The sequence below is a fragment of the Carassius auratus genome, chromosome 30 (genome assembly GCF_003368295.1).
Source record: "Carassius auratus strain Wakin chromosome 30, ASM336829v1, whole genome shotgun sequence".
Classification (NCBI taxonomy): Eukaryota; Metazoa; Chordata; class Actinopteri; order Cypriniformes; family Cyprinidae; genus Carassius; species Carassius auratus.
Window position 1 is genome coordinate 2,516,358 of NC_039272.1, and position 25,154 is coordinate 2,541,511.

The 25,154-nt window shown below is 38.2% G+C and overlaps 1 protein-coding gene across 3 annotated transcripts; it reads left to right on the forward strand.

Annotated features, from left to right (window-relative positions):
* The first annotated feature begins 473 nt into the window (after window positions 1-473).
* Window positions 474-24,952, forward strand: arhgef9a (Cdc42 guanine nucleotide exchange factor (GEF) 9a). Of its 3 annotated transcripts, none has more exons than XM_026210772.1 (11): window positions 474-916; window positions 11,445-11,624; window positions 11,930-12,013; window positions 17,252-17,467; window positions 17,813-17,992; window positions 18,077-18,309; window positions 18,476-18,605; window positions 19,454-19,585; window positions 21,598-21,841; window positions 22,054-22,122; window positions 22,895-24,950. In XM_026210772.1, exons 1-11 carry the CDS (start codon window positions 908-910, stop codon window positions 23,065-23,067), a joined length of 1,650 nt encoding a protein of 549 aa, XP_026066557.1. In that variant the 5' UTR covers window positions 474-907; the 3' UTR covers window positions 23,068-24,950. The 3 variants fall into 3 exon arrangements, with proteins under 3 accessions (XP_026066557.1, XP_026066555.1, XP_026066556.1); XM_026210770.1 differs by lacking the exon at window positions 474-916 and adding an exon at window positions 945-1,253 and having other exon boundaries at window positions 22,895-24,952; XM_026210771.1 differs by lacking the exons at window positions 474-916; window positions 11,930-12,013 and adding an exon at window positions 945-1,253 and having other exon boundaries at window positions 22,895-24,952.
* The last annotated feature ends 202 nt before the right edge of the window (window positions 24,953-25,154 follow it).

Genomic DNA, 25,154 nt, shown 5'->3' on the forward strand with positions numbered 1-25,154 from the left:
TCTGCATGATGCATACATAATTAAACACATCTGAAGTACTGAGATTCATATTCGAAAACAACACCTGCACGTTGAATGTATTCTGATTTTGCTAAAAATAAACATAGCTCAATTCTGTCATATTCCATTGAAGTGTTTGTTAAAAAAACTAATTAGTTCACTTAAAAAAGCATGGCAACAGATATATTAAAAAGGAAAAACTATAGGGTTAAATCTGACAGCTTTGTTAAAAGTGCTTAGAATAGCAAAAATTTAATTTGAAAGAGTTGTGATTTTTTTTTTTTGTTTACAATAATTAGGATTCTTTTGCATTTGATGTTTTAAGATGGGACACATTGCAGGGGTTGTATATTTTTTCCAGGCAGTGTTAGATAGATACTGCCTGTTTGCCTCAGTCTGAACGATGTAAAACAGAGTGCAATTTTGTCTATTTCTTTCCTTTGTTTTTGCTTATTGGACATGTTCCTTTCTGTACTGGGACGACGAAGGTGCGAGTTCCCTAAGCCAATAGTTCAGCATTATTTTGTGTCTTTTTTTTTTGTTGGATTATGTAATGTTTGTAGCCTCCTCAATAGCAAAGTGAAGCACCCCTTCTTTTGACTGATGGTTGGCTCCTCAGTGTGTGTGTGTGTGTGTGTGTGTGCACCGCCCATACTTCAGCTCTATTCATAGAGAGAGAGAGAGGGAGAGAGAGAGAGAGAGAGAAAGAGAGAGAGAGAGAGAGAGAGAGAGAGAGAGACGCAGACTCCCACCTCGCCGTGAGAACAGAACAGCGTCTAACCGGACTTACGTTTCTCTTCCACACGCCGCGCGTTGCTCACGGGGCGCGAATACAGGGTTGCAGCTGGCGTCGGGGGCTCGAACCTGCGGAAAGGACACGGATCCAGGACCGGGACTGATCCTGAGGATGATGAAGGTGAGGCTGACTGTGATGCTCCCGTGAGCGTCATTCTTCTGGTTTACCGACGATCTCTGTTAACGGATACGAAAATGACGGGGGTGGTTATTTTTTGGCTATGGTGGATACAAAGGTCGCGGAAGCGTGAAATGACATCTCGGCATCGTGAAGCATTCTTCGTTTTATTCACCTGGGAGGCAGCGAGTTAATGGACGCTCCCCCTCGCGCCGCTCTCCATCCGCCTGCGCGGAGAGACTCGCACCGTTCCAGTGCTATGGAAACGGGAGAGATGGAGCAAGCGCACGACAGAGGGGGATACCCAGCACCTCAGCGCCGCCTCGGGCATGTCAATGACGTTGGTACATTTTGCGCTCTCCTAAATGTGTCACGGTGTCCGTTAGAAACTGTTCAACTTTGATTTAATCGCGATGCATGTGCGTGCGCAAAAGCTGTTCGGTTTTCTGCCTCCGTTGCTTCGTCGTGGCTGATTCTGACGCGAGTCCGCGTTTTCTCGTTTATTGATCATGAGCGACCGGCCTTGTGTAGTCAAGCGCCGGGATGCGCGCGCGCGAGCACGCGTGCGTCCGCTTCGTTTATTTTTACAGACATGATCGTTTGTGCGCAGTTTATCGGTGTCAAACGCGCACACGCGGATTTCGCGGTCGAGGACGAGACTTGCAAGCTAGGCCTGCGATGACGCGGCTTTGGCCTCCGTTGAGAGGATAAAACCCGGACAAAATGAAAGAATTGAAAGAATGCTCGCGTATTTTGTTTCCTTGAGGTGTGTCCTCGAGCTGATCGCAATGAGACGCTCCGATGATCACAGGTGCCTGGCAACCGTGTCCTGTGCCTCTCACATCTTTCATTTCTAATGCACCATCCTACACCATCTCTGGTTTCTCTGATGTTAAACAGTTCTGGTCTATTATAGAGAAGCCACTTATCATCTGTTGACATTTGAGCAAACTACACTTTTTTTTTTTTTTTGCTATTGAGGGACATTTGAACAAGCATGGATGTATTGTGCTATCAAACAATGTATCCAGGCAGTTGCATCTGAATGATCATACACTGAGGCCAAGGCTTATTGCACACCCCATTCATCCAAGGTTTAGGCTACAAACATGAGAGAAGTTGGTGTTAAACCAGTGACATTCCTTTGCATGGTTTGTTTTAATTAGATTTCACATGCTTCTTGTGCAGGTAGATGCTGGACTGTAGTAGGGGAGTGTTGTAATTTGTAATGAATTTAGTTTTAAAGCCTGCAACTCAGTGTTTTTGCAGAACAGTTTGTCCCTAAACTGTGTAAAACACAGTGGACATTTAATTTTTTTTTTACATATATCAAATATATACTTTTTAAAAATGATTATGTCTTGCACTTTATTTCCAAATGGTAAAAAAAGAAAAGAAAATCAGATCTGAACTTTAAACCAAAATATCATCAAATATAGAAATAAATGAAACTGTTTGTCTACTGACATTGTTTATTTGTGTTCACATGTAATCGTCACAGACGTGACTTTAACATCAGTAGAAGTTGGTCAGACATTATTCTTCTTTGTTTCTAAATGAAGATGAAACTTTTGTGTGGACGTTATATTTAAAATGAAACAAGTCCCAGCTTCGGGGATATTACGCCAGCTGAAATGTGACCCTGGACCACAGAACCGGTCGTAAGAGTCAAATTTCTGAAATTGAGATTTATACATCATCTGCAGGATGAATAAATTAGCTTTCCATTGATGTATGGTTTATTAGGATAGGACAACATTTGGCGGAGATAAAACTATTTGAAAATCTGGAAAATTGCCTTTAAACTTGTGCGAAGAAAGTTCTTAGCAATGGATATTACTAATCACAAATTAAGTTTGAATATATTCACAGTAGGAAATGTACAATATATCTTCATGGAACATGATCTTTACTTAATATTCTAGTGATTTTTGGCATAAAAGAAAAATCTATAATTTTGACCCATACAATGTATTGTTGACTATTGCTATTAATATACCCCAGCGACTTATGACTGATTTTGGGGTCCAGGGTCACAAATTATAAATCATAGGTGCAAAATATTCATACCTCACAATAGGTTTTTTAAATTTCCTGTGAATTTGAGATATTTTTATACAGAGACTTACGGACTCTACTTCCGCCTCAGAGCAGTGTTGCTCATGCATGACAAGGATTTCATCATTTCTTATTGGCTAAACTGATGGTGTTCCAACATTCTTATCCCTAACCTGACCCCTTCTAGAGGACAGACATGCGTTTGGCTATTCTCATTAAAGATGATTACGGAATCACTGCCGTCAGCTAAAACATGAATCAGCTGAATCATTCCCGAGAACTCATGTTGTTCAAACCATCAGCCTTAGCGTTTCGTGTGTTCGCGCTGCAAGCGCATATTTGCAGACTGGGGTTATGTTGTGCGTTGGAGCATAATGGTTCGGATGCATCCCACTGAAGTGCTGAAACCGTTGACTCACTCTCTCTAAGGAGAAACAATATTGCTCCCAAAAACTTCACTGATGGCGTGCTGCATCAAACTCTGTAATACTTCTGCTGGACACTCAAAGCCACAGTGCATCATCTCAACACACACACACACACACACACTCAAAAAGCTGTGACTCGAGGGGTACCTTTTCAAAAGAAAATGTACTATTTAGATACTAATAAACACTTTAGGTACTAATGTGTACCTTCATGATACAAATAAGCGTCTCTTATGGGTAAATAAGGTACAAAGGTTTTAAAATACTGTCAATAGGTGTACCTTTTGACAGCTTTGTATCTTTAATGACCGTTTTCATTTTAAAACACAAGGGTTTGAACCCTGTGACTGCTTTATTAGCTGTGTTTTTTCTTCTTTAAAGCAAAGTAAACATTAATTGCTGTAACTGGCTTGTCATAAGAAGCCACTGACACATATTAGGCACTGTGTTTATGTTCTGTCATATAATATTAGAAATACCAGACGGGAAATGTTCACATATTGTCACATGTAAAGCGGTTGTACGCACACACTGCAATTATGCATTGAGACATCAGTTAGCACCGGTGTGGGATGTTGAACACAGACTCATTCTGTACTGCCAAGCTATGGTGGGATATTTCCCTTTTGCATCAGCATGCAGTCCTTCTCTTCTAACAGATCTGATGCACCTGTTAACAATGAAGGGAAGTCTGGGAAATGTACTGCCAGTGCAAGAGAGTGACTCGGACTTAATGTCACAAATGACATCATGTAGTTTGCATTATATGCCCTGGAGACAGATTCTCTGCCTTCTTTAAGTGCGCAATCTCGCACAAGTGTATATGCGCATGTTGGCGTATTCGTTAAAACAGAAGCTTACGGATTCACTTTACATCCTACTCTCGTGACGCCAGCAGCCTTTAATCCTGTCCTCTGTAGCCATCTTAAAATGCACTAGATTCAGCTCGGAAAATGTTACATAAAAGGTGATTGCAGAACAACTGAGGTATGGAGGTTTTCTAGATAGTATGGTGCTTCTGACCTCATGGTGAACATTTTAGGGGTGCGTTCTGGCCTTTCAATTTAGCGGCTTGAGGTTTCAGGACCGTTCCACCGAGCTGCTGTACGACATTCACATGGAGAGGCATGTGCATCCAAAAATATGACGCCGTAAGTGTGGGAAAGAGCGGGAAAACCAAGAGAATGGCCAGATTTAGAAACATCTGCACTGGGAGCGTAGGCAGGGAATCCACCCACCCACACACACAAACACACACATGCACATGCACATGCACACACACACACACACACACACACACACACACACGTACACACATGTATCTTTTGCATCTTTCATGGCTGAAAGGCTTTTGTGCATTTTCTCCGCTCGTGTTTGTTTTAGGAACCGTGTGGGCAGGCAATGCTGCATGAGTTTAAAGCATTTATATTCTAAATTTAGACCTCAAGAAAAAAGTGCAAAATGTTTTATCAGGATGATTCATATCAACGTGGAGGGAATAACAGGCTCAAGCGGCATCATACGGCTAAGCAGCTCAGATTCAAGTAGTTGCTTAAAAAAATGGGTTCATAATGTTACTTCGCTGTCTGCACATTTCATTTCTTTTATTATCTCTCCCTGCAAGATATGATGAGAATTAATGACTATATGAGTTTGTTGGTGTGTTTATGCAGTTATGAGAGCTTAATCCATAGCATAGCAGTCTATTTTAATGCAATCTTCTCTCTCCACGTGCTTTCTCCAGTTCTCGCTCTTAGACTCCTAGCCCACTGTACTCAGATTACATAATCGTCCTCCCCAGTCAGGTGTGTGTGCGTGTGTGTCTATGGTGAGGCAGCATCCTCTGGTCTCTTAGATGTTCTGGTTTCCTTTTCCCCCTTTTTTGCCAAGCTATAGCCCTTATAGGGCTGTTCTTTCTGTAGTGCAGTAATAATGATAGTGAATGAAAGAGTGATGGCAGTCCCTGAGAGCTGAAGTGCTGACCTACAGCAGCTGTTCTGCTGGAGGGGTGGAGATATTCGATTATTGGACATGGAATGTTGTTAGAGGGCCTAATGGGTCATTTGGACCAGATGTTGAGGTAGACACCCTGGTGAGTGTTTTTAGCCTCTGCTGTGCCATTTGTCCAAAGAACCGCAGCTTTCTTAGAGCAGAGGGAGCTGACATCTGTGCTAGTGAGCTAGTGAGGGGTCATTTCCTTCCTAAAAACAAAAGCTGTAACAAAACTTATATCTAGATTCAAATAATGTGATGATTGGCTAGAATTGTAGAGATGGCAGCACCTTGAGGTTTACCCACATCGCTTTTACTAGCTGTTACACATGTATCATCCCCTCACTATTTGATATTCTTGATGAAACTCAGTTTTTTTTATTGTCAAGATGACAGATAGTTTTTAAATGTATATTTTTATGCTGGCCAACCTCAGAAATAAGACCACTTGTTAGTGGCAAAAGAAATTGAGATAGGCAATCAAATTAAAGAAAAGGCTGACGCTACTGTAGATATCGAACGTGAATTCAGGTGTGATGCTTCAGTTTGTAATGGTGAAAGATTGTGAGGTAAGATGTAAGTAGCTAAAAATTAAGTATTTCTCAATGCAATAATGTTATAAGATAGAAATGTTGTCCATATGGCCTAAACCTTCAAAGTTTAAAACTCTTTCCCAAATTTGATAAAAGGCTACATTCAAAGCTAGTCTGGACAAGTAAAAAATTATAATGAATTTAAAGCTACAATATGTAACCTTCTTTATTTCCAAATGTTCAAGCTTTATTTAATGAGCAAGTACATAAATCCATTTTTCAAACTATGTTTTTATGTTATCTTGAACATTTAGATATGTCTGTATTAAGTGTTTATATTCAGATTATTTTAGATCTGTCTTGACAACAACCATATGCATACGGTTTAGTTTATTAACCTCAAGAGCGCCAAAAGTAGCACAGTGTACATTTAAATTCATTTTTGATTTTACTTTACCTTATTACCATATTTATTTTATTTTACCTTATATTCTCAGATCTCAGATTCAGATTTATTCAGACATTTAAACATTTAACAAAGTGATTTTCACTTCACTTTTGAGCCCTGGATAGGATCCACATTATGTTTATCTAAAGACAGAAGCCAGAATGGTCTAAACAGCAAGTAAAGATCATCTCTTGTCAACGCTTCCTCTTGAGAAAGCTCAGTGATTTGGCTCAAATGTTTAACAAATGCCCATTCAATTAACCTGTGATCCATAATCAATAATCAGTCCATAATCAATTTAATGATAGTGTGTAAGGGTGTTGACAGAAGGACATCAGTTTTGTTGATATGTGCACCAAGGCATTCACACAGAGAATGAGAGACTGAGCAAGAAAGAGAGAGAAAGAGGAAGAATGTTCCTGAGTACAGTTCATTCATGCAGGAATAAAGGCAGGAGGAATGAAGTGACGACAGATAACACACACACACAAAGTCATGGCCCTCTAATGCTAGTGTTACTCTACTGCTCTATTCTCACTGTTTATGAACAGATTGCCTCGGTTTGGCTCTTATAGACAGGATTTCATCCCGCTAAATTCATCACCATCCAATCTGATAATCTCCAGGGCTGTTACATCATTTTATCGTGTAATATTTCACTGTGTGGTTGATAGCCTACAGCTCTGATACACGCGGTGCCACATAATAATATCTCACATGAGAGTAAGCTGCAGATGAAATGAGATGTTTAAGGGTTGTACATGATCCTCATCAGCTGTTCTCTTTTCGTGTTTTAGTGTGATCTGATGCTAGCTTGGACAGGAACACTGCTTTTCCACTGCAGTTTTTCTGACTGATTTGCATAATCCTACTGCCTACTGTTCCCTTCAGAGAGAGAGAGAGAGGAAAAAGCACGTTGCAACATTATTGAGATGACACAGAGACAATTCTTCTTAACTTTTAACTTAATAAATCAAACTCATTTGTATTCTGTTACTAGTGATGAATTGGTTGAACTGAAGTATGAATGATTCACTGACTCGTTTAACTGTCTTTTTGCCTAATGAGCCAGGAACTGATTAGTGAGATGTTAGTAAAAACATTTACAGTGAATTAAGGGAATATGGTATGACTTTACGCTATGACAGTTGGTTTAGTAAATAGTATTTTATGAAAACATTAAAATCCAGTTTTAAATGAACTTTTATTATGTATTACATAAACAAATGTTATAATTCCTTTATTTTTTTAAGAGTTGAATCACGGTACAAACAACCAACAGTAGCCTACTGTGACTTAGTGTTTCATTATCATTTCATTATCATGGACTTTTAGTTTGTTTTCACTAGTTTCCTGTCTTTCTTTGTTCAGTTTTCCCGCCAATCTTTAGTTGTCATGGATATGCAGCACAACATAGGTCTTTTTTCCCCCAATATTATCCTCATTTGCCATGTTTTTAAGTTGATATGTTCTCACCTTTCGATTGTGTCGAATACAACGGTCTTGTAGGAAATTATAATTTGTATATTTATTCATGAAACTTATAAATTAATGAAGCAGTATCACACAAGCAAGAACATCTCAGGCAATCACAGCTATCTTAATATTTACAACGGCATAATTCCGACAGATATTGCTTTTATAAAACAATTCAGTGAGCAAGAGATTGTTTTGAATAACATACATTCTAGACATTATTGCCAGTAATTTTATAATTTTTTTGCATTGCTAATTAAAACAGTTCCAAGCAGACAATAGCAGAATTAATGACAGCAAAACGTCACTTTTATTTCTACAATTTCCATTTTGTTGCTTGAATGAATTGAGTGAATCATACAATGATTCACTTACATAAACAAACACTTTTATCCTGCAAGAAACAGAGTGTTACTACTAATACTAAAGGGTTAAATTAATAATTTAGTGATTCATATATGAAGGCAGTCATTTGTTGCCACCTACAGGTAAAACAATGTGATACACATGAAATCGTCTTTGAAAGATCCCCATCACTAATGCAAGATTTTCACCCAGTAATGGTTGAAATTTCAGATCTGTACACACAGCTGTCGAGCATGTAATACAGAAACAGTCATCATATCAGATTACAAACATGAACAAGACACAAGTAATGCATTTACACACATACCGATACATATAGCTTCGGCAGAATATTCATTAAATATTCAATAAAGTGAATTGACATACAGCCAAGTATGGTGACCCATACTTAGAATTCATGCTCTGCATTTAACCCATCCATAGTGCAAACACAAACCATGAACACACAACCAGAGCAGTGGGCAGCCATTTATGCTGCAGCACCCAGGGAGCAGTTGGGGATTTAGTGCCTTGCTCAAGGGCACCTCAGTCGTGGTATTGCTAGCCCAAGACTTGAACCCACAACCTTATGGTTAGGAGTCAAACTCTCTAACCATTAGGCCACAACTTCCCAACAATTGCTGGCTCAATTCAGCGTGGGATGGAGGTGATCAGTTTGTTGGCACTGCTGAGGTAGTATGGAAGCCCAGAATTCTTTGACAGTGGCCTTCAGCTCATCTGCATTTTTGGGTCTCTTGTTTCTCATTTTCTTCCTGACAATACCTCATAGATTCTCTATGGGCTTCAGGTCTGGTGAGTTTGCTGGCCAGTCAAGCACACCAACACCGTGGTCATTTAACCAACTTTTGGTGCTTTTGGCAGTGTGGGCAGGTGCCAAATCCTGCTGAAAAATGAAATCAGCATCTACAAAATGTCCTCCAAAACTTTTTGGTAAATGGGTGCAGTGACTTTGTGTTTCAAAAAACACAATAGACCAACACCAACAGATGACATTGCACCCTAAATCATCACAGACTGTAGAAACTTAACACTGGACTTCAAGCAACTTGGGCTATGAGCTTCTCCACCCTTCCTCCAGACTCTAGGACCAGTTAAACAGTCCAGTTCTTATTCTCCTTAGCCCAGGTAAGACGTCTCTGTCGTTGTCTGTGGTTCAGCAAATTCCTTGACAGGTCTGTGTGTCTTGGCTCTCTATGCCTTGACTTCAGCTTCAGTCCATTTCTTGTGAAGTTCACTCAAATTCTTGAATCGATTTTTTTGACAATCCTCATAAGGCTGTGGTTCTCTTGGTTGGTTGTACATGTTTTTCTTCCACAGTTTTCTTTCACTCAACTTTCTGTTAACATGCTTGGATACAGCACTCTGTGAACAGCCAGCTTCATTGGCAATGAATGTTTGTGGCTAACCCTCCTTGTAAAGGGTGTCAATGATTGTCTTCTGGACAACTGTGAGATCAGCAGTCTTCCCCATGATTGTGTGGCCTAGTAAACCAAACTGAGAGACCATTTTGAAGGCTCAGGAAACCTTTGCAGGTGTTTGATTGGCATGTCACCATATTCTAATTTGTTGAGATAGTGAGTGGGTTTTTGTTAAATGTGTGCCAAAATCATCACAATTAAAAGAACAAAAGATGTAAACTACTTCAGTATGTGTGCATTGAATTTATTTAATACGCAAGTTTCACAATTTGAGTTGAATTACTGAAATAAATGACCTTTTCCACAACATTTTAATTTGTTTCTAAGAATTTTGAGGACTTTCCATAGACTTCTATTTCTTTTATACTGATTTAACAATATTTTCAATCCCCAACCCTAACCCTAAACCTACCCCTTACCTTTTTTGCATTGTTTCACTTTCAGATAAACAGATTTTGGTTCTCACAATGTAGCATAAACAAGTACACATGCATTTATGTTGGGTAATTCAGTGCCCTGTACACTTGAACAACAGTAATGGAGTTTAGATATCAGAGCAGCGGAGAACTCTCGCATTTACCCACAGTGTGTTGTGACACTGAGATAACAACTGCCATGATGTGTATCAAATGCAGTTGCTTTATACAAATCAAACAGATTTTACTCTTTCTGCTGACAACATAACATTTTTTTTCTCTTTAAGTGCGCAAAAGAGAATTTTTTACAGCCTGGCTGCCTCTGAGACAGAGAGAGAGGAAAAGTGCCTGGAGTTGTGGGGGTGAAATCCTGGAGCTGATTATGTATGAGTGTTTCTGTGTAGAGAATTACCAAGCCATCATCTCAAGTTGTTGTCATGGGCTTGTATATATGAAAGTCAGCTGGAAGCAGTACTATAACGCATCTCGTACTCGAGCATGGAAGCCATGGTTACTCAAGCACAGCTTCTCTATAGCTCTGTGACCTTGTACATTGCCACTTCCTTCCTATATGAGCACAACTGAACCGTGGGATCCAGTTCATTTCAGATCTGATTTGGAGCTGGTTTTAAAAAGACATTCTGTTTTAAATTCTGTATATTTCATTAAATTAACACTCACAACTGAATGTTTAGAGCAGGTATGGATGAGGTTTGGATGAACAGGTGTGGAGGTAGTTTGGATGAGGTATTCTGTTTGTATGGCATGGAAGTCAATATCTAGTTGTTTGTCATTATTATATAAATAACATAAATTCTTTGTGTGTGTGTGTGCGTATGTGTATTTAACTTGTGAACTGCCCTCATATATGATAAAATTTAAGTTTTACTGTATTTCTGATTAAATAAATGTAGCTTTGGTGAGACATCTTTCAAAAACATTAAGAAACCTCTATTAATTGTATTTGCTGTTAATACTAATAAGGGTTGCACATTATTTTACAGTTCATGTATTCAGGTAGCGTTAGGTTCATGGTTAGTACCTAGGTATTAACTATTTACTGTAATTACTACATAGTATGTACATGAGGAATAAAATGCTACCCTAATTAGGCCTATCAACTTCTCTCTAAAATTAGGGCTATTGTGTCTATCCCAGAAACTTAATCTGCACCTTTTGTTTCCACCTGAGATGAAGCAGTCAGAAAAACAGGGCAAACCCAAATGAGATGCAACGCTATTTCTCGACACCCCTGTCAGTTTTGTTTCCACAGAGCTGACTGTGGAATGGAAGCCAGCATGTGACTGTTTGATGTTAATCCAGAATGCTTCGGATGTTATGTAACTGTTGTCCTCCTGTAGCTCATCCTGCATCTCCTCCATCTCTCTTTCTGCAGTTGGTCAGCGGGGGCTCTGTAGTGAATGCCGAGGCAGTATGGGACCATGTGACCATGGCTGACCGGGAGCTGGCCTTCAAGGCCGGCGATGTCATCAAGGTGTTGGACGCCTCGAATAAGGACTGGTGGTGGGGTCAAATCGACGAGGAGGAGGGCTGGTTTCCTGCCAGCTTCGTCAGGGTGAGCCAATCTCTGACATATACCTGTCTGATGGCCACCTGTCTAAGACACCACATCTGTTTAACACAGCTGTTTTCATACCCAATACCCTTTCTAACTCAATAGAAGTCAGATAGAGCTGTTTTAAAGAGATGCAACATGCACGCCTGTCGAGAAATGAACAGTATAACAGATTTTCAGGTAAATGATTCAATATTAAAGACATACAGTGAGTCACAGCCCAGTCAGAAGAGGTCACATTCTTCCCTTTAACCTCCATCTTGAACCCAAACTCTTGTTTGTGTTGCTGTTGTTGTTTCTCTAAGGTGGAGTCCCACCCCCCTCAAACCAAACAGCTTTTTTATATCAACCCTGTCGCTGCATCACGCCTCACAAACGCCACGGCTAAGGTGCGTTTTTTTCAAAACCACTGCTTACCGTTTGACCGTTGAATGCATCCCATTGCTTACTGCTCACATGTTGTCGCTGTGTTCCAACGTTTCGTTTCCGCCACAGTCGCCGCGCTTCGCTTCCATGGCAACTTGTCTTCATGCCCGGGTCTGGCAGAAAACACTGAAATGGGAAAAAGATTTTGTTAATGTTATGCTGACTCAGTTGTGACATTTAACGATGATTACTATCAATATTTCCCTCTTTTCTGACAGTATCTTGTCTTTTTCTTTTTTATTGGGACTTGAGCAGATGTTGGTCTTAATTTGAGCCTCTCCGACTGCTAAAGATCTATTTTTAATCACATTTATATATATACACACACACACACACACAGACACACACACACACACACACACACGCATATATATATATAAATTTAAAACCTGGATCTAATATCATGAGTAAAGTGTGTTGAAATGTTGTGAATAAAACTAAAGGAGGCGATATGATCAAGTTGCACAGTAAAACTGAAATATTAATCGTGTGCAAGCACAATCAGGCTTGATAATTTGCATATACATGCAGATTTGCCGCTAGCCACCCGGGGGGTGATGTCCCTGCACATAACTAAAGATTAACCCTCTGTTGCACAACATTCCCTCTAGGTAACAAACCTGTTCTCTTCACATTGCATAAGCATATGATAATTGACATAAATGCAATTTCCCATTACATTTTTATGAATTAACTTTTATGACTTGATCATATCTAGATCATATCATATTATGCTTTATTTCAATTGGATCTTTTTGTACTATAATTTCGTAAATATAAATTATAAATTACATATTAAATAGATTGTGTAGTGCACAATCTAAATCAGAAGTCTGGAATTTTTGGATTAAATTTTTTGCAAATAAATTATTACTTTTATTAGACAAGGAGAAAAAAGTAAAGACATTTATAATGTTGCAAAAGATTTATATTTCAAATAAATGCAGTTCTTTTGAACTTTAAAAAAAAAAAAAGCAGGAAAACTGTTTTCAACATTGATAATATTATATTTTATATATATATATATATATATATATATATATATATATATATATATATATATATATATATATATATATATAATCACCAATATTTAATATTTATACATTTTATATAATAACTAAGAAACATTTGGTATGTTTTGATGTTTTTTTTATTGTGTAACAGTTTTGCCTCCAGGCAACATAACTAAAAAGGACACCCAAAATTTTAAACAGGAATTTTAGTGCCATTTTATGTTTTTGTTTTACTTTCTTTCATAATGAATGCAATAGAGTGTTAATAACGCTATCGTATTGTTAATGATGCATCTGCATTGTAAGTCCACTGCAGTTGTGCCCAATATGAAATATGAACATAATCCCTTTTAGTAGGGATCATGGGTGAAAGGATAAAAGGAGGTGTAGGACAGAGATGTGCTTATGAAAGAGGAGTGCGTTCGTAAAGGTGGAGTGCTCTTTAATGGGACTTTTATGTAACTTGGTCTTAACTTTGGCTACATACATCGGGTTTCCTAAGTGCATTTCTCAGTTCCCCTTTTGCTTTCTTCCTATCTTTCTCTTTCCCCTCTTTTCTAACAGTCATCTATTTCCACTTCCTCCCCAAACACACACACAGATGCCAGGTTGTGTAAGCCACTCTCTGGAGCATGACAGGTGTGAGAAAATCTCTTCGCTGTACAGAAGATATCACCTGTGTCCGCACAGACAGATACATATTTAATAAAACACACACACACACACACACACACACACACACACACACACACACACACACACACTATATCAGTCTGTACAGCACGCTCTTTATTCGGACACTTTGAGCATCTCTTATGCAACACTGAGAAAGGACAAGGAGAAACAGACATGAAGAGAATGAGTGTGAGAGAGATGGATGCGGGAGAGTCTGAAAGCATTATGTCAAACCAGTTGGTGGCGCTGGCCCGCAGGTTTGGCATCTCTCTCCTGCTGAGACCTGGAGCTCTCGTGTCATCAGAAATCATTGCTCACTGTTTACTCACACTCCACACGCACAACACTAACTGTGCCCGCGTACGAGAATCAGCAGCGTACGCTGGAGCTAATAGAGTTTTAATTATGAAACCTCACATATATAAAGACCAACACAGCTTAAAGGTGAGGTAAGCATTTTATTATTTGAAAATAAATTGTCGTTTATCCCAGTTGAAGTGTGTAATTTCTGCACCATTAGCAGCACAGAATGCAATACCTTAAATAATGCAGTCAAATAATGGCAGAGTCCACAGCAAACTGAAACCAAAGAATCCAATTTATGGTGCTTCACGAATGAATCCTGTTTGCAAACAAATGAGTTCAGGTAACGTTATATCGCATATTGTGAACTATTGAAATGGTACATCTGAGAGTGAATATAATCATACTAAGTACTCAACTAAAAGAGATTGATAAATGTCGTATTAATGTCACTTAATACGACTTGGTGTAAGATGCTGACACCTTTACACTGTATCCTCTGTTCTGCTGTGTCTTGGGTTTCTCTTCACTGTTCGGTGAGGTTGAGTCATGAAGCATAAAATGAGACGTCACTTTTCATTAGAGTACAGGAGAGAAGAACAGACAAAAAAACCCAGATTGCTCTGGGAGGAGAGGGTGAGAGAGAAAGATAGAGAGGCTAAAATAGATTGGACACTGAGAGGAAGGAAAGAGAAGATTGAAGTGTGTGCAGGTGTGTATGTGTGTGTGTGTGACATCTGCGTCATCGGTGTTCTTCTGAATTTCTCTATTTCTTGAAACAGACAACCGTAGCAACACACACGTTGTGTAGCCGGCCAGCAGGATCACTAAACTAAGCCTTTCTCTTGACGAGGATGAGAACGGACAGCTAGCAAGGCTAATGCACTGGAAAAATGCGCTGAGGCAGAGATTTCTAGCTATACAAGTATAATTTGAGATTTTAATGAGATCTTAATCCGAGAAACATCCTTCAAGAGATTAGACATCGTATCTATGACTATGTGTAGAAACAGAGTGTGTGAGACAGAAAGAGAGAGCGAGAGAGAGAGAGAGAGAGAGAGAGAGGGCGAGGGACTTATGCAGGACATGGTTTCAGGGTGAACAGAATCTGTGACAGGCTTGTGCATTTATGAAAATCTATTTTTAATTGTGTCCATATCAGGTCAGCAGTGTTGTGTGTATGTGTGGGTAAGATTTTGCTATGCCTGTGCTATCTCAATGTCCTAACAAGGATAAAAAACCCTGAAATTACCTACACTGTGGGGACCAGCCAGCAGTTTCCATGAAGAATATGGCTTAAAGGGACAGTTTAGCTGAAATGAAAGTTCTGTTATTATTTAATCATTCTCACGCTATTCCAAAATGAATTCTGTTTATTCCCCCCCCAAAATAATGGAAGACTATGGAAGCCTGTTTCCGCCACTGAATAACAAATTAAAAAAGTTAATTGCGACATTTTATTTCACAATTGTGACTTTTTTTCTCAGAATTATGAGATATAAATTCACAGTTGCAAGTTACAAATCCGGAATTACTTGATATAAAGTTTATATTTCACAATTCTGACTTAACTCGCAGTTGTGAGTTCATATCACGCATTTGCAACTTTCTAAGAACTGCATGAATTCTGAGAAAATGTCAGTCTTTTTTCCCCTCGGAACTGGACTTTATAACTCGCAATTGCAAGTGTATATCTTACAATTCTGAGGAAAATAGTCAGAACTGCAAAATATAAAGACGCAATTGTGTGAAAAAAAGTCAGAATTACCCCTTTTATAACACACAATTCTGACTTAAAGGTGGGGTAAGTGATTTCTGGTAGCCAATGTTGATATTTCAAATCACCAAAACAAACACACTCGCCCCTGTTTTGATAGCTCCGCCCCACACATACATACGCAGAGATTTTGGGAGCTGAGGCTTGAAACAGACAGTGGAGGAGGTTTAGATGCTCCAGTCTTATAGAGTGTGTGGAAATAATGTGTCTTTATCATAGCTGAAGGGAATGACAATATGATTGCAGATGAACAAACAAGTGAACGTGACACACAAGCATATTCACGCAAAAGCCAGCATATATTAATTCTGTGAAACAAAGCAAACCCAATGTTACTCAGCTATCGAGAAGAAACAAAGCAACCTTTACAATTTCTGAAGCTTGAATTCAACTAGAAGAGCGACTAATGCTTTCTTCAAAACTTCACCTTTAGTGGTCCACAAAAGAAAGTCTTACAGGTTTGTAATAATGTGAAAGTGAATAAATGAGGACTGAGTTTTCATTTTTGAGTGATCTGTCCTTTAATAAAGTGATTTAAAAAAATGCTTTTATTAGGCTACTGATATGACCGGCGTCTACATCTCATTTTAAATGCATTTGACATATTTTTAAAAAGTATTTATTTTCATAAAGGGACAGTTCTCCCAAAAAAATGTAACTTCTGTCATCATTTACACGTTGTTCCAAACCTGTATGACTTTTTCTTTTGCAGAACACTTCTTGTTTCACAGAAGAAAATAAGGGTTTGGAACGACATGTATGGGTGAATTATAACAGAATTTAAATGTTTTGTATCAACTGTTCCTTTAAGTTTTACCTTTTGTACATCTTTTGTTTCTGTGATTTAGGCGTATAGCTCAGTATATAAAATGGGTGCATATTCATGGGTTTTTATTGTGCGTGTGTGAAAAAGAGAGTTTGAAAGTGTGCTCGCGTGTGTGTTCACATCATTTGGCTCACCTGGGAAAGCAAATGATAGGTTACATAATCAGGGCAAACAAAATCACATCAGATCCTCTCAACCACCAAACACACATATACTGTGTTCCTACAGTCACAAAAAGAATTCATTGGATGAACTCAATTTAATTGAGTTAAATGTATCTCCCTCCTTCTGGCTTCTGTGTGTGTTTCTTGGCAGCTTTGTGACAGGTCCAAATGCAGATTCATTTATGTCCATGTGAAAAATTTTACTGCAATGCCTTTGATGTGGAAAAATGCAATTGGGACTGGTGCCACCAGAGGGCACACTCTGACTCCTTTTATTTCACGTCAATGTAATCTAACCCCTGAAGCTTTAAAAGCCCTATCTAGACCTTTTAAGCCCTTAACTCCGGATGCTCTGAGCCGGATGCTAATCGAATGTGAGCACAATTATCATGATTAGTTTAACTGATAATAACAGGTCTCTCTTAATGTGTGTGTTCTAGTTGTGGGTGAATCAGGAGGAAAACACCGTGGTCGAGGCTGCCGAAAGCTCCAGCGAGGTGCAGAATGGCCATGCGGAGGCCAGTCCGAACCCCAGCACTGACTGCCTGTGTCTGGGCCAGCCCACGCAGAACCGGGACCAGATGAGGGCCAATGTCATCAATGAGATCATGAGCACAGAAAGACATTACATCAAGCACCTGAAGGACATCTGTGAGGTAAAAACACATGTCAATGCTTTCAAAGCTCAGGAGACTTCAGTTCACCGAGTTCTCGTTTAACCATCATATTTGGTCGTCTCATATGGTTCCCCTAAAATGGAGACAAACTAAAACTGAGGCAAATGTTAACACAGTAAGAGTTTAAAATTGTACAGTTTATGTAAAAGGCATGGCTCAGATGAATCAGATATTTTAATTGTTGGCTTGTCATCTTACTAAATGTGAGCATAACACGTTAAATGCATTTAAATAAATGCAGCCTTAGTGAGCATAGGAGACTTGATAAAAATCCCCAAACGTTTGATTGGTAGTGTAAGTTTGTGTGTGTGTTGTGCCTTTTAGGGGTATCTCCGTCAGTGTAAAAAGCGGAGAGACATGTTTAACGACGATCAGCTGAAAGTGATCTTTGGAAATATCGAAGACATTTACAGATTCCAGTTGAGCTTTGTCAGAGACCTGGAGAAACAGTTTAACACAGAAGAACCTCACCTGAGCGAGATCGGACCTTGCTTTTTGGAACACGTGTGTATTGAAACACAGAAAATCACACATGTGTACACAATGAGTCGAGGATACTGATTTTTTAATGTTTTTTTTTTTTCACAGCAAGATGGATTCTGGATCTACTCGGAATACTGTAACAATCACGTTGACTCCTGTATGGAGCTCACACGTCTCATGCGAGACGCACGATACCAGCACTTCTTCGAAGCTTGCCGATTGGTTCAGCAGATGATCGACATCGCCATTGATGGCTACCTGCTCACACCAGTCCAGAAAATCTGCAAATACCCTCTACAGCTGGCAGAGTTACTGAAATACACAGTACAAGAACACAGGTACACACGAAACGCGCTAACTCCAGGTGCATCGTGCAGATAATGTCACTCAGGTCCACAAAATATATGACTGTGTAAACGACACATATCTGGCTTTCACTTATCATTTTGACAGCCCTCATTTTCACTCTTCTGTTTCACTCATTCTTTTCTCTTTCTTTCCCAGTGATTATCGGTACGTAGCCGCGGCGCTAGCTGTAATGAGAAATGTCACTCAGCAAATCAACGAACGCAAACGAAGGCTTGAGAACATTGACAAAATTGCCCAGTGGCAGGCCTCTGTACTGGACTGGGAGGTGTGTGGCTAAAGCTTTTCAGACAAAATCATTAGTAAGATATAAATGAGAGCAATGGAAAAGCTAAACAGGAAAAATACATAATAGTAAATTATTAAATAAGTAGCACAACTGTGTGTATATGATTTATAGGTCTTTGAAAGAAGTCCCTTATGCCAATTTACTGATTTGTTGCTCATTTATTTTTGGTGCTCAATTAATAATAATTAATTTTTGAAGCAGTGTTTGGTGCCTAATATTTTTGTGGAAAGTATTCTTTCTCTAAATCTTGGAATTAATAGAAAGTTGAACAGCATTTAAAAAAAAAGTAAAAAAAAAAAAAAAAAGCAATTTAATCCATCCTTATTATTAAAAGTATTCATTATTATTATTATTTAAGAAATGATACCTCCCCTACACTGTTAAATATTAGCATCACAGGTTTCCAAAAAAATATCATGCAGCAAAAAAATTAAACATTGATAATAATAAGTAATGTTTCTTGAGCACCAGATCAGCATATTTAAATGATTTCTAATGGCTTAAGAATAATTTATTCTGAAAATGATATTACAAATCAAAATATTTAGAGAAATTGTAATAATAATTAGATTATATTACTGTGTACTGTATTTTAGATCAGACCAATGCTGCCTTGGTTAGCATAAGAGACTTAACTTATTCTAACCCATAAGTGTAATTAATATTCACTCACTCTGATGTTATTTCCTTTTACAAGCTCCAATCAGTGATGCATGTTATTTACATGCAACCTTCATTTGATTTGAGAGCTGCATACTAAGACCTGAGCGATGATCGGAGCCTCAGTGGTGTCAGATGTAGTGATTCATTTGTTATTGTGTGTGCAGGGCGATGATATTCTGGACAGGAGCTCAGAGCTTGTGTACACTGGGGAGATGTCCTGGATATATCAACCATACGGACGCAGCCAAAGCAGAATCTTCTTCCTATTCGATCATCAGATGGTCCTCTGCAAGAAGGTGAGGAAAGAAAGCAATGCTAACACCGTAAACTCATTTTTTGATAAAGTAAGATTCTGATAGATAGATAGATAGATAGATAGATAGATAGATAGATAGATAGATAGAAAGATAGATTGATTGAATGATAGATAGATAGATAGATAGATAGATAGATAGATAGATAGATAGATAGATAGATAGACTTAGACTGTAGAGGAGTAGGGATTGATCTTTGCACATTTGCTTTCACTTTGAGAGCAAAGATGCAGAACCGAAGCAGACAGGCACACAGAAGCACATAACTGATTAAATTGTGGTAGTGCAGCACAACTGAGAGCTTGTGATTTGGATGCCATCCAGAGGTAGGAGCTATTTTATGTTTTAACTGTCCTCCAAACACCCTTAAGCTTAATGCACTTGGCCCATTTTTAGTCTTTCCACAAAGGTGCAAAAACAGATTTCTTCAGCCCCATCTGACACGCACAGACAATTCAGCAACACAAAAACAGAGACAATCAGAGACATATGTGACCCTGGATCACAAAACCAGTCTAAGTCGCATGGGTATATTTGTAGTAGAAGCCAAGCATACATTGTATGGGTCAAAATGATTGATTTTTTTAATGCAAAAATCATTAGGATATTAAGTAAAAACATGTTCCATGAAGATATTTCATAAATTTCCTACCATAAATATATATACAACTTAAAGGGATAGTTCACCCAAAAATTTTAATTCTGTCATTAATTCCTTAGCCTCATGTCGTTCCAAACCTGTAAGACCTTCAGAACACAAATTAAGATATTTTTGATGCATTCTGAGAGCTTTCTGACCCTTCTGCAATGTAATTAACACGATCAATGTCCAGAAAGGTAGTAAGGAGATCTGTAAAATAATTCATGTGACATCAGGGACTCAACTGTAATTTTACAAGCTACGATAAGACTTTTTGTGCACAAAGAAAACTAAAATAATGACTTTATTAAAAAATTAGTCTCCGCGTTAGCGTAGCACAATTTTGGAGAGTATCCACTGAATGCAAACAGCGTACCCTGTTTTTTGTCAGCCGCACCAAATGGATACATTGTTTTCATTCAAATCAAAACGTAAATGAAAGTAGAAAACGTATCCGCGTGGTGTGGCTGACACAGAACAGCATACGCTGTTTGCATTCAGAGGTTTCAGAATGTATTCAGAATGCAATGTGTGTTCCAAAGATACACTTAAGAGAAGACTTACAGGTTTGGGCTTTATAAGGGTGAGGAATTAATGACAGAATTTTCATTTTTGGGTGAACTATCCCTTTAATTTTAATTAGTAGTATGCATTTCTAAGAACTTAATTTGGACAATGTTAAATGTGATTTTCTCAATATTTCGATTTTTTTTGGACACTCAGATTTCAGATTTTCAAATAGCTGTATCTCAGCCAAATATTGTCACAAACCGTACATCAATGGAAAGCTTATTCACACTGCTTTTAAATGATGTATACATCACTATTTCAAAAAATGTACCCTTATGACTTATTTTGTGGTCCATGTAAACATAAATCATGATATACCTTTTCTTTGATGAATAGAAAGTAAAAACCAACAACAACAACAACAACAAAATAAAGCATTTATTTGAAATAAAAGTCTTTTGCAATTGTAATTATAAATGTCTTTACCATCACTTTCGATCAACTTAATCCATCTTTGCTGAATCTTTTATATTAATATCTTTCTTTAGAAAAATCTTTCTGGTCCCAAATTTAGAACAATATATACAGTATATAGAATATAAAATTAGAAACTATTGTGTATTATGTCTTTTGATCATGGCCAGTCATAGTTGCTATCACACAGAATACAACCTCCTGGTGTAGCAAATACCTTGATGTGTGTGGAGAGGAAAGGAGGTGGAGGATGAGAATGATGTATTGGATGTTTCAAGCTGGAGCAGAATAATCAATCAATCCAGTTTCATTCTATCAGTAATCTGTCTGGATTACAGACATACCCATAAAGTCTCTCCGCCTTCCACAGGATCTCATTCGCCGTGATATTCTCTACTATAAGGGTCGGATTGACATGGATCGATACGAGGTCATTGATGCAATCGATGGCAGAGATGATGATTTTAATGTTAGCGTGAAGAATGCCTTCAAACTGGCCAACAGAGAGACAGATGAGATCCACCTGTTCCTGCCCAAAAAGCTGGAGGAGAAAATCCGTTGGCTTCGGGCGTTTCAAGAGGAAAGGAAGATGGTTCAGGAAGATGAGAAGATTGGTGAGTTCAGACATTATTTCTCATGTCGTCTCAAATTTAACTTACTCTAAATGCTTGTTTATTCCAGCTTTTTCAAGACATTGTCCATACAAGTTCATAGTCACTACTCACACTTCACAGTGATTTAAACTTTGTTCTGTTCTTTACACAAAGCTACTAAACTTTCACACTGAATATTTCAATGTTTTAATTGTATTTTTTTGTCCCTTTAGGCTTTGAAATCTCTGAGTATCAGAAGAGACATGCTGCCTTGACCGTTAGGAGAGTCACCAAACAGAAAGGTATGTAAACTTGAAGCTTGTTCTTAAAGTAGAGGGGTGTGATAAAATAATAACGATAATTATCACGATATAATTTCCTCAGTAAAACGATAACAAGAGGTTTTCATGTTCTGACAATACAGAGTCAGAATTAATGGTTTGATATATGCACTTATACATATGTATATATAGACATTTTATCATTGTTGTGTTTTTTATTTTTTATTTTATCATTATATATTTATTTATTTGTTAATATTCGCTGGCATGGGGTGTGGGGTTGTTCTGTAAAAACGTGACAAGCTTTACATAAAACATAAAAAAATTAATTAAAAGAAAATAATTAATGGTTTGGTTTCTTCAACTTTCACTTAGGAGCAAGTTTAAATCTTCCTTTTAAACTCGAAATAAATAAAGATTTCAAATTTATCCTGATAATTATCAATGTTGACTGATGTTAAATATTTTATCGCCCAGTATGTTCCTCATAGAATTGAGATGTTCTTAGAAGTTGTTGTATCTCACTGCTTTAGGCAGAATAATCCTTCTGCATAGCATCATTTCCATGCAAATGGCCAATAAATTAAACTGTGTTCTATTGTATTGCTGTTACCATGGTGAAAAAGTGCATGCTAAGAAAACATAAATAAACTGATACAAATTGGAATTGCAGTAAATAAGAAATAAGTGCATCAGTACTAAGTGATGCTGCAGTAATAAGTGATGTTAAACATAGTAACCCATTGCGTTTATGCATTAATTTTTGTGTTTTCCTTTGCGTTCCTCTTCTCAGGTGTGGGCCGGTCAGGCCCCCCAGCACACCCACCTCCACTGGACCCCATGAACCCCGGGCAGTACCTTCTCCCCGACGGATACGGGCAGGCGGATGGATACGAATACGAGCCCAAACGCAGCACATCTCCCTTCTGGCAGAACTTCAGTCGGTTAGCTCCCTTTAAAAAATAGAACACACATCCACCAGAGGTCGGATACACCAGCCTCTGTATACTTGGAAAAGCACTATTCTACTTAAGATACATCAGCGGGACTTGAGGAGGACCGACACACACACAAACTACAGGAGAGAGGACGGACCTCGCTTTACTGGGGTTTACCAGGCGTATTTCTTTTACTGGGGTTACGGGGACACCTCGCTGGGCTGGCTGCACTGAATACTGTACACAACATGTTGTAATTCACAGAATCACGCAAACGCACACACAAAACATACATTTTATCCCTCAGCACTCTCTTTGTAGAGAGGTTTTAAATGATGAAATATAGTTTCTTCTTCTCTATACGAATCAACGGAAAGCGAATTTTCACCGTTTGAAGCACTAAACCAACGTAATGACTCTTGCTCTCTAGCGCCGCCCTGGTGTTCCTCCGTGCACTGTGACTATTCGGGGCATTCTCTCTCACCCAATCTCTCTTTTTCTCTCTCAATCTCATACTCCACATTATCACGTGTTTTTCCAACAGTTTCAAGTCTGGTCGGAGCTGAAGATTTTTGTTTTCCTGGACAATTTCTCCTTGAATGGGACCTGCTGCACTCTTTAGTTTGTTTGCATGTGATTCAGTTCATTGCAGGTATTTTTATTTGTGTAACTCTATTCCTACGGGTCTCAAAGAACAGTGGATCACGATTTGCAAATTTGTCACAGCAGTTGCTTACACCGATTGCGGTATACTGGAAATACGGATATTGGAACAACTTTGACATTCAGAGAAACCTCCAGTCAATCAAGCTAAAAGTCATTTTGGTTTGCTGGAGCTTTTAGGCACCTTGATAAAAACACAGAGCAGAGAAACCTAAAGGAGGAACTGTTTTGCTCAGAACAGTGGACCTCTGTAGCGTGTTTACGTCAGAGCCTTGTTTATCCTGAGGTCTCGGTCGCAGCTTCACCGTCGTTTCCTCTCTCCTGACAGAAGAACAGAAAACCTGAAGAAAAAAAAAAATGTAATGCCACCTCTGAGCCCTGTCTTGATTTTATGGGGAATGATACCTGGACCAGGATGACTTTTATCCTACTGATCAACCTCGTAATGACGTGCCAATTCATCTCTAACAATGCCAAAATAGTCTGGTTGCCAAATTTTCCTCTAACAGGTGCATTGGCATGTGCGAATGCCAACCCCATGAGCTGGTACCCCGCCATGTGACTTCTCAGGCGAAAATTAAGTCAGTAAAATTTGGTTATCGCTGCTAGGATTAGCATGACATAGCGTTTCAGTTTGTAACATTTTTTTTTTTTTGGGATTGTTTTTGGTTCTCTCTCTCTCTATATATACAGTATATATATTTATATTTATTTTTTCCCGAATTAAAGGGACTTGTGCAAAATTTAATTTATGGTATATTCTCGTTTTGTCTGATAACTTTCAAAGGATAGTATTTAGTCCAATCACAATATTTATAGTATTGCTATAAAACATTATTTATTCTATTATAGTGTGAATTTCTTTTTCCATCTTGATCCTCTTTCTATATTTTAGAGCTTCTGCTGGAGTGTTAAAGACCCTTTTGGGGCATAAAAAAAATGTAAGAGGACAGTATGGAAGAAATATGTCACACACGTGTACTAAGTGCCACATGAAACTATTATTATGTTACAAAGGAAAATATCAGTTTAATATTTTTGATTCGGTGATCTGATTGAAATAACATTATATCATTATTTCATAATAAACTTCATTATGGAGAAAAAACAGAGTTGAAATTAGTATGTTTCCTCTGGTCTTGTTTATCACCTGTTTGCTAAACACAGTGATGTTGGTTTCATTTTGAACAAATTTCATATCATAAATGGGTAAATAGCTTATTGAATTCCCAAAGATGAATTCAAATATATAACAGATGCACACTACCATTTAAAATTATGAAGAAAATGACAGTAAAAGCATTTACAAGACATTTTTGTATAAAATTATCCACAAAAATCTAAAAAAATCTGTTTCTTGAGCACCAAATCAGCATATTAGAATGATTTCTGAAGGATCATGTGACACTGAAGACTGGAGTAATGATGCTCAAAAATCAGCTTTAATATTAC